The sequence below is a fragment of the Vitis vinifera genome, chromosome 15, assembly GCF_030704535.1.
Source record: "Vitis vinifera cultivar Pinot Noir 40024 chromosome 15, ASM3070453v1".
Classification (NCBI taxonomy): domain Eukaryota; kingdom Viridiplantae; phylum Streptophyta; class Magnoliopsida; order Vitales; family Vitaceae; genus Vitis; species Vitis vinifera.
This window is the reverse complement of record NC_081819.1, coordinates 22,511,134-22,524,818: the sequence shown is the minus strand read 5'-3', so window position 1 is coordinate 22,524,818 and position 13,685 is coordinate 22,511,134. Positions and strand designations below refer to the sequence as shown.

The following is a 13,685-nucleotide window of genomic DNA, read 5'->3' as shown; positions in this document are numbered from 1 at the left end:
AAATATGTCAAATGAACTCTTCGTTGTGATCATTTTTTATGAGATTATGATTTTTGTAAACAACAATTGATCGTTTTGATATTGCGATGAGTGAAATATTTCATATTTTAAAATCCTCTAAATATATCTTTCATAAAACATTCAAGTGTTAATCTTCTTTTAACCAAATGATTAGTTTTAACTTTGTGTTCATACATTATATAAATACTTAACTATAGTATATTTGTAATGGTAGTGTTACTTTTAATCTCAACTTTAAAATTATGACAAAAAAAAAAAACCCCCAAGGTTTGATTAAAAGTCTTTCAACCATACATTGTAATACTAATTTTAATCTTATTTTTAGTAAATTATTTGAAAATTTAATTTTCTTACCATACTTAAAACATTTAAGTGTGATATTTTGTAACTTACATTTGTGAAATATTTTAAATTTTAGATTAGCGAACAGTTAAAGATGACTTCTTTTTAACCATCATGTTAATCCCGTGTTTAATGAAGTAATTAAGATTTTAACTCCCCGACTAGGAAAGGTGATGGGGTAGTTAGAAATTCTTTGACAGTTTCTTGTATCAACTTTTAACTATATTTTTTTTAACGGATATGTTAGTTTTAATATTTTGCATTTTATTTTTTTACTTAGTGCATATTTTGATTTTTTTTTATTTTTAAAATAAAAAATAGTAATAATATCTTTAAAATAAAAAAATAGTAATATTATATATATATAAAAATCTAGGATTTAAAGTAATAAAAAATTTAAGATTTAAATAGTAATAAAAAAAATTTTAATTTGTATATTATGGAACTTGATGAAATTTAAAATAAATAAACAAATAAAGTTGATGAACGATTGGAAAAATTATAATGAAACATATTTTTGTTTATGTTCTTCTTGGCTTTTTCATTAATATATATATATATATATATATATATATATATATATATATATATATATATATATATATATATATATTAATATAAATTAGACTTTAATCATCAAAGCCATCGCATTAAATTGATATTGCATTCAATAAAATGTATGCAAACAACATAACAAGATTGGATTGGTTAATAAAAGCAAGAGAATGTATTTGATAGATAATTTCTCTTAAATTTAATTAAAACTACGAGATTAAAGTAATAATAAAGATATATTTATTCATTGCTAAAATTTTAAATTTGAACACATAAATTCTAAATTACAATCAAATGAAATTGAGATTACAAATGTGATTAGTAGATTATTAGCTTATCAATTATATTTGGTTTCCAAAAAAACCGAGGGAATTAAATAGTAAGAAAACATAAAAAGTAGGAAGAAAAATAATATATATATATATATATATAATTAATAAATTATTTTTAAAAATTATTTTCATTTATTTTTATTTTTTATATAATTATTTAATAATTTAAAATATATAAATTTCTAACAAATTTTGAATTTTATTTTATTTTTCATTCATATTTTTCACAATAAATCACACATGATTTTTTTTAATGTTTTTTCCTTAATATCTGTTGGATATCAAACATATAATAAAAGTTTAAATAAAATCAAGAGACGTTTTTTATAAACCTAAAAAATAATAAATTTATTATTATCTAAAATTCTAAGGACTAATTTGGGATATATTTTAATTAATGCTTTTAACATAACCAAAGTAGGAGTTGAAGTTGTCACTATTGTCATGGGATTGATTTTACGTTTAAATATTAGATTTTAAAAAATGTATTTATTAAAAAAAATGACTTATTTTAATATTTTTAGGAGTTTTATATAAATAAAAATCTAATTTTAGGGAGATAGATGTGTTTTATAAATTTGATGTTTTTCATGATTTTATGGTCATGTTTAGTAATTATTTTCGAAAATAATTATTAAAAATAGTTTTAAAAATCTGTTCATAATATTTTGTAGAACAAAAGTATACTAGAAATCTTAAATATTTTTAATATATTTTTAACGGTTTTAAATATGTTTTAAAAATAATTCTTATATTTAATACTTTATTTTTCATTATATAATTATTATTTTAAAATAATATTACAAAAACAAATTAAAAGAACTAAAAAATATTTTTTGAAAACATTTTATTTTTTATTTTATAAAATAAAAAATAGAAAACAAATTTTTGGTTGTTAAACTTGTATATATATATATATATTAACAAAAAATTATTTAAAAAAAAATTGCTAAACAAAACTTAAATTATTTTTTATAATGATTATAGAAAATGTTTTTAGTCTATGTAACATTTAAATGATAAAAAATTTTAAATATTAAAAAATTTAACAACACTTTCTAAAATTACTTTCAAATGGACTTATAGAACCCATTTGATAGTGATTCTAGAAAATGTTTCTAATATTTTTAATATATAAATTTTTTTATTATTTAAGTATTAAAAAAGTTAAAAATATTTCTCTACCAAACACACTCTTAGAGTGTGTTTAACAGGAATTTTAAAAAATGATTATAGTATTTATAATATTTAAAATTTTTTATCTTTAAAGTATTAAAGATTTTGAAAACGCTTCATAAAATCATTGTCAAACATACTCTTATCATTTTACTTTTTAAAATCATATTTTCATATTTAAGATTTTTATCTAAATACTTTTAAAAGTATTGTGTGAGTTATACTAAATATTTCTAATTGAAAAAAAAAAAAAAAAATCTATGCCCACATTGGATTTGCGTTAGTTGATGTCATAATGATAAAACAAGACCCAAAATGAAAACGCATTAGATTTAGTCCACGGTCCACTCACTTTCACAATATGTTCCACTTATGCCCCTACTATTTATTACAAATTTACAACCAACCCGCATCCACTCATCTGCCCTATATTCGTTTTCAACGGTCCACCCTCCTCATTTGTTATCGGGAGGAATGTTACATACATTAGTAAAAATATTTTATTATTTTAAAATTTAAATTTAAATATAAAACTTTTAAATAGCATTTAAATAAGAATTAAACAAAGATATTATATTGCTTTTTAATCTACGTACACCCAAAAAAACGAATAAAAAAAAGGAGGGTAAATTAGGGTTTTTTTTCATTCAATTATATTAAAAATAAATATATTTTATAAATAAATAAATATTATAAATTTTTATAAGTTATTTTATTTGAGAAGTAATTTAAAAAATATTATATGGGTTAAAAAAGAAAAAAAAATTAAATGACTTTTCTGGGGATTAATAGTATGAATATTTTTATTTTTATTTTTATTTTGGGCCACTTCACGTTTCAAAAATAAAACTATTTTTGTTAATTTTTTTCCTTTTAAATATATTTTTGGTTTTGGATTTTTTTTTCTTTATTATGAAAATATGGAAAAAAAAAACAAAATGCGAAAAATATGTTCTGAAAAAGTGTGATGAAAACAATTTTCACAAAGATTTTCCCTTTTCAAATGAAAAATTGTCTTTTTCTACTTCTCATCCCCTTTTCTATCCTTTTTTTTTGTGTGGTTATGAGAGCTCTTATCTTCTTTTCTTTTTTCTTATTATTCATGGATGCTATGATGAAAGTATGGTTTAGTAATTATTTTTCATTTGAGATAAACAAATTTAAGAGATAAAAAAATATTTTTCATTCTTCAATTCTCAAATAAAATTTTATTTTAAAAACAACAAATAATTAATGCTCAAAAAACCATTTAACCATTGCTTCTAAAAACAAATTATTTTAAAAATAAATTATTAAAAAACATTTTTTTGTCGGTTTACTAAACATATTCGAAAATTATTTTTTAGAAGTGAAAATTTGGTACATACTCTTGAGATTTGATACGAATATATCTAATAATCATTTCTCTCAAATCGATGACACTTAATAATATTCTTGATAGTATTTTTATTTAGAGTGTTTTTAGTCAAAGTGTTTCCTAATAAATGTTTTTGAAATAATTATCAATCAATTTTGTCTTTTCTAAGAAACATTGTAAGTAATTTTTCAAAATTTTAAAAGAGTTTTTCAAAATTTGCCTAACACTAGATTTTTTCTTTCAAAAAAGGTATTTTATTTTAAAAGTTTTTCTCTAAAAGTATTGTTATAACCCGTTGAACGGTGATTTAAGAATCGTTTCTAACTTTTCTAATACTTAAAAAAATCTTATTATTTAAGCGTTAAAAAAACTATAAATATTTTATAAAATTACTATCAAACACACTTTTAAACGGACTTCAAATATATTTATATTAAATCTGAGACAAATGTAAATCAAATGAAAGTTTTTTAGAATAAGGTTTAAATAAGTCTTAATTTTTAAAGTTATTTAATCAAAAGAGTCATTGAAAACCTAATTTTAGAAATTTAACAATTTTTTTTAATAAAAATATTTTTATTTTTTCTTATAAAAATAATAATTCTTTTTAAAACCTACCTACGTATAAATACTTGAAATGATAAAAAGAATATTTATATAAAAACTAAGTTACTTTTAAGTAAAAATATGTAAATTAGGGCTCTATTACCCCTTTTAACAAGATCAATTCAAAATTTTAAGGAGTTGTTTGGAAGGAAGACTCATATATTTACATAGAGGGCATGGAGCAGGGGGTAGAGAGGGTCATATAAAAACAAACATGTACCTGCAAATGAACCCCCATGGAAAGGGAAAGGAAACTCCATGGTATAATTAGTTGGATAGCTTGGAAAGGAAAGGAAAAACTGCCAAATGAATTTAAGACTCCACCACAAGGATGCCAAAGATGGCAATCATGAGGATTTATAGTGGGAGTGAATATGACTACAAGAGTTCAATATAAAACGAGACATTTAACAAACTTCCCAATTTCCATCTCTCTTTTCAAATACTTATTTATATAATTTTTTATATACAACATTTTTAGTAGGGTTTATTTGATAAAAATGGTCATCGAAAATCCAAAATTTGAAAGTTAACCATTTTCTATTTTGACTTCATTTAGACAAAACTACTCTTATTATTTTCTTGTAAAAATAACCATTTCTGTCAAACTCTATATATAAATATTTGAAATGATAAAAAATATTTTATGTTAAAAAATGAATTATTTTTCAAGTAAAAAAAAGAAGAATTAGATTTACAAATTGAGGTATCATTTTATTTTTTTTTAACTAATTAATTCTTTTAAAACAATTGAAAGTATAAAAAATAGTTTAAAAACTTTTACATAGTGTGTGTATATATGTATATATTTTTGATAAGTTTACATTGTGTATACGCCATTATAAAACTATTTTTCATATTTATGTTTCGGTTTCAAATAGGTATTTAATAAACTTTTAAACGTGACTTTTGAAAATCTAGAAATTACTTGATATAATTCTTAGATAATTATTTAATAATTATTTTTTTTAAAATAACATATTATCAAAAATATTATTTTTTGATTTCTATAAAAACATTAGGAGTGTGTTTGATAATGATTTTAGGAAGTATTTCTAATTCTTTTAACATTTGAAAATTTTTATCTTTTGAAAGTATTAGCAAGACTAAAAACACTCCCTAAAATCGCTTTCAAATACATTCTAATTTCACAAATACGTATCTAATAAAAATCTTACAAAACCAACACAATTTTGCCGTTGCCAAGAATAGCGCGGTATCACTCTCTCTCCATATCTTAGAGTGCGTTTGGTAAAATGTTTCCTTATAAAGTATTCTTAGGAGACTCAGCTCTAAGGCGTTTCTCCGAAAAACCCTACAAGTGATTTTTCAAATTTTTAAAAGTGTTTTCTAAATTTGCAAAACACCCGACTTTTTTAGAAACACTTTTTAGATCAAAAGTGTTTTTGAAAAACCCTGTTTTGACAGGCCCTTATGGTCAAAGAAGAAATTGAAAAAACTGAAGAAACCGAATCATCCTAGAAAGATTTGTTCAGATATTCTGAACTTACGTTATGCCAACCCATGATTTTCAATAATCCAAAGCACAACAAAAACAAGAAGCCCAATGCATACAACAACACTCCAGTATGAACTCTTTCATTTACTTATTTTTTGTGTTTTATCCTTCTATATTACAGCTAGTCACAGAATACTTCCAAATCTGTAAAACCACTCCAGAAAACAGAAACAAGAATGAATGGAATCAAACAGAAAGAAGAAGCAGAAAAGGAAATTCCAAACATTTAGATACAAACAAACACCCATACCCATCACAATCAACACACCAAACCCTACAGATTCTAACAAGCAACACCATTGATAAATGATGAGAAACACATCCATCTTCTCTAGGTTAGAATCCACTGACCTGGAACTGACCATGAAAACAGAAGCTTTTGTACTTTTGCATGGATCACCCGTGAATTGTTTTTCTTTTTTTATTTATTTATTCTTGCCTCGTCGTCTGATAGCTTCCATACTGGAAGAACTTGTCAGCCAGGGTTAAATTCACGAGGTAGATTCTGACAATTGTATCTACATTATTCAGGTAGATGAGGTTAGAAAAACCTATGTCATGTGTTGTCCATGGAAGCTCGGAGGGAGAGCTGGAGAAGTTCACTCCTAGCTTGGTAAGATGCTACACAGCCCATCTTCCTGGCATGCAAGATATGGCTTGTTTGCTTTCCTTTCAGCCAGAGGAGCTAACAGGATGTCGTATTTGACAGATTGACACTGCTTTCATCTTCCTCCAAGTCAGCTTGAGGCATTGTGAATACATTTTCTGAACTTTCATTTATGCAGCACAATATGGTGTCTTCCACTAATTCTTGGAGGACCACTTCACTCATTTCAATACCAATAATTTGGGCTTCAAATCGAAGATCCATCCATGTTCCAGTTTTCACCATGTCTTTTCTGACAATCTGGTCCAAGTTATGAGGTAGAGGTTGGGGAAGGAGATGCCAGTGAACTCCTTCCCATACCTCACGAATGGTGTTCTTCATGTTTGGGACTGGTCTTATATTTGCCTTTACAATTGATGCCCAAGAGAAGCAACCAAAATAGCGCTCACATACCTCCATGAGAACTTCATTAATACAATTGAACAGGAGCTTTTGGTCATGGCAAAGTTGGAAGGAAGATATCTCTTCTTCATCAAGCAATGACGGGTCAAGAATCTGATCTGAAGTAAGGGACATCAGGAAGAATTCGTCCAAGCTTGAGGCAGAGATTTGCAGGACTGCTTTTATGTACTCAAACACAGAGTCCTTACTCTCCACACCAATTTTAATATGGGTAACTAGATGTGCAGCAGAAGCATCCTGTTCTTCGAATTGGATTCGTAGTGGTTGCATTAGTTGTTCAACTGTCAAATTTTGAATGGGTTAAGATCATTAAGAAAGCAACAGTAAAGAGTAAATAATGAATGTCTGTAGGGTTCTCAACATAAAGCCTACCGGGTTTAGATTTGATGCTTGCAGGGCTGATGTCATCTTCTGTGAATAAAGGCTCAAGAACAGATATGGGACTTGGCCTCTCTATTCTATCCATGATGCTCGCTAAATCTACAACCCCTTTGTCCATCAGAGAGCTTGATGGGGATGCCAATGGAGAAGATTGCCGTTGATCCTCTTCAACAGAATCCTTAAAAAAACGACCCAAAAGATGTTGGAAAGTCAGAAATAGTAGGACTAGAAGTAATAAAAAAACACCATTCCTATTAAAAGTTCTTCAAAATATCTTAAGGATGTCAAATGTAAGAGAGAGAGTTACTATCAAATAGATTGATATTGGACGCATTCATTTCTTAAATGCTTTATAGAGGAGGATTTCTAATTGAAGACTAGAATATAGGCAGCCCCAGGTATCTCTCTAACAATTATATGTGCTGTACAAACAAAGTAAGTGATGGTGCTCACTGATTTCAAGCTTTCAATATATCCCTTTTCATCACAACTTTCAGCTGCAATGCATTCCATTTGATCATCTTTGATAACAGAGGAGCTACTTGATTCAGAGGAAATATCCAAGACTCTGTTCTCCTCTAGAAGTGTATTAATTGTTTTTACAATCTCCACATCACCTGCAGGATTTTGCGAACTGCTAAGTCAGCATTGGAAATTTCAAAAACAGAGCACGGGGAACTATTAAGCATGCTTCTCACTATAACTTGGACAAGGGAGAAAACGATACCTTCAGAACTTATCTCATCTCTAGTAGAACAGGCTTCTTTCACTTTGTTATCATGAACGAACTCAACTGAGATATTGGGACTTGAGTTAGAACCCTGTGCTTCATCATCCTGGTTCTCATCGGAAGGGTAGGTCCGATTCTTGAAGTTTTGTGCCAATGGAGTTGAATGACCGACATTGTTTTCTTGCTTGAGCCGTCCTGTGTTCTCGTCTACCCTCTGAAACTTCCCACAAGCAGAAAATCTCATCTGTGCAGTAACAAAGTTATTACCCCAGTCCCTCCCAGGGCTGCAAATGGGTGAAAGGTTGTACTCGGGAAGAGAGAGTATCCTTCCCAGTGTTCTCGGAGCCTGTCGGATCAAAATATCCTCATCTTCATCCCCATTACTCAGCATCTCAGAAAGATGTTTCTTGGCCTCGGAGTAGATGGTAGATACCCTTTGGTTGGGATAGCCCAAAGTGTCATGTTCCATACTTATTTCACAGTCTTTCAGCTTGCCAATTTTATCTCCCCTCTTGCTGCCAGCAGAAGGTTTCGGGATTCTTTCAGTATAGAAGTGGCTTCTATTTGGAGAATGCATACCAATATTCTCACCACTAACCCGTTTATTGCCATCTTCTGAACTTTGATGATTGGATGGAAATCTATGTAAAACACCATTATGAGCGGTCCCTTGCCGCTCTCTTCCCATGGCATGCTTCAACCTTCTTTTTATTTCATTAAGAGAAAAATGGGAAACGGTTCTCTCACTCGGCCCTGTATTTGTCATGTCGTTGTGAGATTGCATCAAGGACCCAAAACCGTTGTCTGTTTCAGAATTTCTTGAGTCTACAGGTCCAGGCTTCAAAATGACTATTTTATTGGAAGCTTGGTAATTCTCGTTTCCATTCAATGAGATACTGTCCTGAGACTTTGATCTTCTCCTGAAAAATTTATGCTGCTTATGATTGGTAAACTCCTTGGACTGTTTCAAATTCAAGAGCTCTCGATCTGGTAAGTTGGATCCTGGCAGTGATTTGGAATATTTATGTGAATTGGAATTTTCATGTGACATGGAATTTTCATCTTTCTCTACCTGAGAATCCAGCAAGTTCTGAATGTGTTTCATCAACAGCGAGTTTGGGTCTTGTAGGAGTTTCAGAAACAGTTCTTTGTTTGAATTTAATGTCTGAAGCGCATCTGTGAACTCTTGGGAATTCTCCGTCTTCCCGTCTTCAGCAGTCCCAGTAGCAAACTTCTGACTTATAAACACCTTAGTTGCCTCACTTAACTTTTCCTCGGAAGCAGGACACCTCTTATCCGGCTGCATGTTATGTTCACCATGATGGTCATGCCTCCCACAAGTAGAACTTTTCTGATGGATCTGGCCACAGAGCTCTTCCATTATTGCATCTAGATCAAGACTACTCATAAATTGTTGCTCTGAATTGTAATTAGACAAATTTCCCGATCCAGCATTATTGTGGATGTGCACATTGCATGTTTTCTTGCTTTTGTTTATTCTTCTTCGATTCTTTCTTATGGGGTCTCCTTTTTCTGGATCGGATTGTTTTGGTTCTACTTCATCACTGGTCATCTGCTTCTTCACTTCCTCCTCGTTTGACATCTCTTCCTCTATGAGTTTTTTCATGCTTGGTTTACAAGAATCAGCTGTCACCATCTGGCACTCATCCCCATCCTGGAACATTTAGAAGCCAGCATATCAATCAATATTCATATAATTCACCCATAGCAAATGGTTCAAAATTCACCATTTGCTAATTTTACGAGGTTCATTAACATGGTGAATGCCCTTCTCTCATGTATATACAATTAAAATTTCAAAATACACATTCAGTTGGGATATGTGTGTGTAAATTATCAAAACTTACATCAGTGCCTTGACATTTCTCATCAAAGTCGGTCAACAAGCTAAATGTACCCTTTGAATATCCTTCGCCTGCAGAAGGGAAAAAGAAGATTCTGAGATATCGACATTTAAAATTAACATGTATGACAAGACTGCCAAAAAAGCACACATCTGAATGTCGACATGGATCTAGGAACAAGTACAGATCGCTTCATGCCCAACAACAATTTTTTTTTATTCCTTTTTTTGCCCTGAGCTGAGGAATTGGATAGAATCATATACAGTTTGTTTGAATAATAAACAAGTTTCTTACCGACAGCCTGCCAGTTGTCACGCTTCCTATCTGACAGAAGCCTCCGAGTGGATCGACCATGGCGGAAGTCAAACATATTAATCAAACTCCACATGCAGCCCGACTGACCTTTTTCATATCGCACAGGGCGCCTCTGCGATCTCTTTCCCATCATTAATGGATTATTCTGCAGCTTCAGAATGTTGTGTTCATCTAATTTTCCTTATTTTAGGGCCACATTGAACCTGATGCATGGAAAAAGAAGTAAAGAAACAACAATTAGAAGATATTTTACAGAAAAGTTGCCGTCTGGCCCATTCCTTTCCCCACCTGGAAACCAAAAGAAAGGCTCCTCCATAAGCAATGTACCACAATACGAAGTCTAGAAAAATTAAAGGAATGGACATGGAGCTGGGGCATTCGATCTAACCAGAAAGTAAAAGCTACTCTGGAGATTTCATTGAAGCACAGAAACAATTAAAATTAGAATTAAAAAAAAAAGAAAAAAAAAAGAAAAGAAGAAACAATCGAGTTCATAGTCCTGGATCTTCATTGGAGCTCTCAGGAGATTTGAAAATTCATAAACCTAAGGCCTTTTCTTAACTGTTTCCTCACAGACGAACACTAAAAATGACAATTCAGGCTCTGGAGAAAAACCCAAAAAAAACAACCATAGAAGCCATTGAAAAAATAACACCCAAAGGCAAGATCAGACACAAGCCAAAGAGTGAATCACCAAGGTGTTCACATTGTCATCAACATTTCGAGGAGGCTCGGGTTATGGCAATTCTACCAAACCTCACATGTCATGAGCTAGACAAGCTAGGATGTTTCTTGGTTTGACCAATAAAACAATGTTCAACCCTACCAATAATCTTTCAACAACCCATGCTTTAGATTGTTCTCCTGCAGCTCTGAAATATTTTCTCCCCTAAGATCATATTTTCTATTATTTTCGTGCTGACTTGAATCGATACTTTGCTCCATTTTCCAAGGAAATCAGCATAGCTGAACATACCAAATTACAATATTTTCAGGCTCAGGAAAATGCAGAATTTCTAAAGCAATTACTCCTATTTCCTAGAACAATCAACTTGAAAAAAGAAAAAAAACATTTGATACAACAATGAGAACATGAGAATACCTGAAATTCAAAGCAATTAGTCTTATTTTCTAGAATGATAAAAAATGGATGAGAAAATACCTGAAATTCAATTTGATATTCCCAAAGAAGAGTGATGATGCAGCCAGATATGAGAATCAAAGAGAAACCCACAAAAATTCAAATCAAACCCTCTGGGTTTTTTTTCTCTCAACAGAGTAAAGCTCAAGATACTAAAGCTTTTCTTTGGATGGCAAGGTATCAAAGCTTCCTTTCTTCATCCATAAGCCTTAAGCAGCATCAAATATTCTTCACTAAAAAAAGGCCAAATTTTAATAATTCAATCCTCTCTTTGATGAAAAAGCCAATTGGATGACTGCACTCCTTGAAATTTCAGCCTTGAAACCTCAACTATGGTAAGTATTTAGAGATGGGCTTTGAGGAAGGATAAGACGAAAATAGAAAAAAAAAACCCAGATGCTATAGCCATCAATTCCACTTTATTTTTATTTTTATGGTTTCTGTACATTTTATTCAAACCGACAGCTCCCACAATTCAACAAAATCAGGTTTATGGCTATAAGGAGTTGAAAGTTCAACTTCAATGTCAAAGCTCCAAACCCACCAAAAGGATAGAATTAAAAGAAGAAGAAAAAACACTTCAATTCTGTATGATTACCGCCAATTCACAACGAAAGATCCAAAAAAATCAAGCTTTTTGAAAAAACCCAAATCAAGAATCTGGAAATTCTAGCATAAATATAATCAAAATTGAAGCTTTTTCTTTATGGGTGTCATGGCCATGGAATACCCACATCACGCAATTCTGCAAATTTTCTGAGAAAAAACTCAGCAAAACCAAAACTTTTCCTTGGTGGGTATCTTTTGACAGGCGAAAAAGAGATGCCCAAATGCTTATTTAGCACCGACCCATGTTTTTATAACGTGGAATTTTCAGTGGAAAGGGAGAGGACAGAGAAAGAGTGAAGAGAGAAGAAGAAGGAAGAAGAAGAATAGGAAAAGGAAAGTTGAGAAAGAGAAAGGAGAGAGCTTTACTCTGTTGGCTGATAGTAGAAGAATTGGTGACAGTTGGGGTTGGGCTGAGGGACCCATTTGAGCTTTCCATTGAAGAAAAGTTTGGGGGGTTTCCATTTTTCAGCTACAGTTCCACGTTCAACCATCATCAGTGTCACCACTCAAACCCCCCTTGTCTTTCTCTCCTTCTCTCCCCCCATCTCTCTCTCTCTCTCCCTCCGTCTCACGCCTCTCCCTCTATCTCTCTCTCTCCCTCCTCCCTCTTATTGCTTTCTAGGTAACATCAGCGGACAATGTCCGTATAAGGATTGAAAAATGAGAGTTGAGAATTGAGATGATGGGTATAATACGCATCCACGCGTTTGACAGGGAGGGAGACAGAGACAGAGAAAGAGAGAGGACAGTGGGTAGAAAGAGATAAAAAGAGTGAGTAGACGTTTGGTGAACATCAATTAAAACAGGCCAAGAAGAGAAAATTGTCCTTTTACAAAAACAAGAATTATTCAACTATTTTTTCTAACAAATTTGATTCAGGAAATTAGGTAGTCATTCGACTCATTCAAATCAAACCAAAAATTAAATTAAATTTCAAATTAGTATATATATATCATAAACAAATTCTTTGATTTACTAAATGTTTATTAATTCTAACAAAATAATTATACCTCATTTATAAATGGGTTGAATTGGATTGCGTATCATATTTGTCATGATATAAATTATCATTTTTTATGATAACATTTATTTAATATTTAAAATACAAAATTTTCATGTAATTTTATTTTATTTTATAGAGTATAATATACCCATTTGGAATTAAAGATATTCAACAAAATGGGAGGTGAATGATTGCCATTGGAAGAGATTAGAGGCCTTAAAAGTAACGAAGACAATGAAGAGTATACAAGGGGCCTCACAAAGATGACATCATAATAAATGAAATCAATAAAAGAAATAGGAGGAAAGCCCTTAATGCCATGCTCCTTTTAACTAATAACAACTAATCTTTATTTATCATTATGATGGCAATGATGGTTGGCCGGCTGAGTTCAAATTCAAATCTCCATCCCTCTTGCAAGAAAATCTTTCAAGGAGAGTATTGGGTCATGAGGGTGGCTTGTGGCTTTGGGCTTTGGGCAGTCAAATTTGATTTTTGTGTTTAAGGAAATGATTAAAGAAATTTACCTTTTCTTGGGATATGTCAAATTAAATATAATTTTTCAAAATTTGATCAAACACTTTTTTTTAAAAGAAAAAAAAACACTTTTTATATTAGAAACGTTTTTTAAAAATAGACTTAGAATATGTGGGACATTGATTCT

The 13,685-nt window shown here is 30.5% G+C and overlaps 1 protein-coding gene across 3 annotated transcripts; it reads right to left on the bottom strand.

Moving 5' to 3' along the window:
• Positions 1-5,961: 5,961 nt before the first annotated feature.
• LOC100258456 (uncharacterized) lies at positions 5,962-12,760 on the bottom strand. 3 transcript variants are annotated; one of them, XM_059743075.1, is made up of 8 exons: positions 11,431-12,759; positions 11,095-11,234; positions 10,248-10,471; positions 9,957-10,024; positions 8,086-9,763; positions 7,812-7,975; positions 7,350-7,536; positions 5,962-7,258 (listed from the first exon to the last, which is right to left on the bottom strand). In XM_059743075.1, exons 3-8 carry the CDS (start codon positions 10,399-10,401, stop codon positions 6,594-6,596), a joined length of 2,916 nt encoding a protein of 971 aa, XP_059599058.1. In that variant the 5' UTR covers positions 10,402-10,471; positions 11,095-11,234; positions 11,431-12,759; the 3' UTR covers positions 5,962-6,593. The 3 variants fall into 3 exon arrangements, with proteins under 3 accessions (XP_059599058.1, XP_002274895.2, XP_019081267.1); XM_002274859.5 differs by lacking the exon at positions 11,095-11,234 and having other exon boundaries at positions 11,431-12,760; XM_019225722.2 differs by lacking the exon at positions 11,095-11,234 and having other exon boundaries at positions 12,385-12,759.
• Positions 12,761-13,685: the final 925 nt, after the last annotated feature.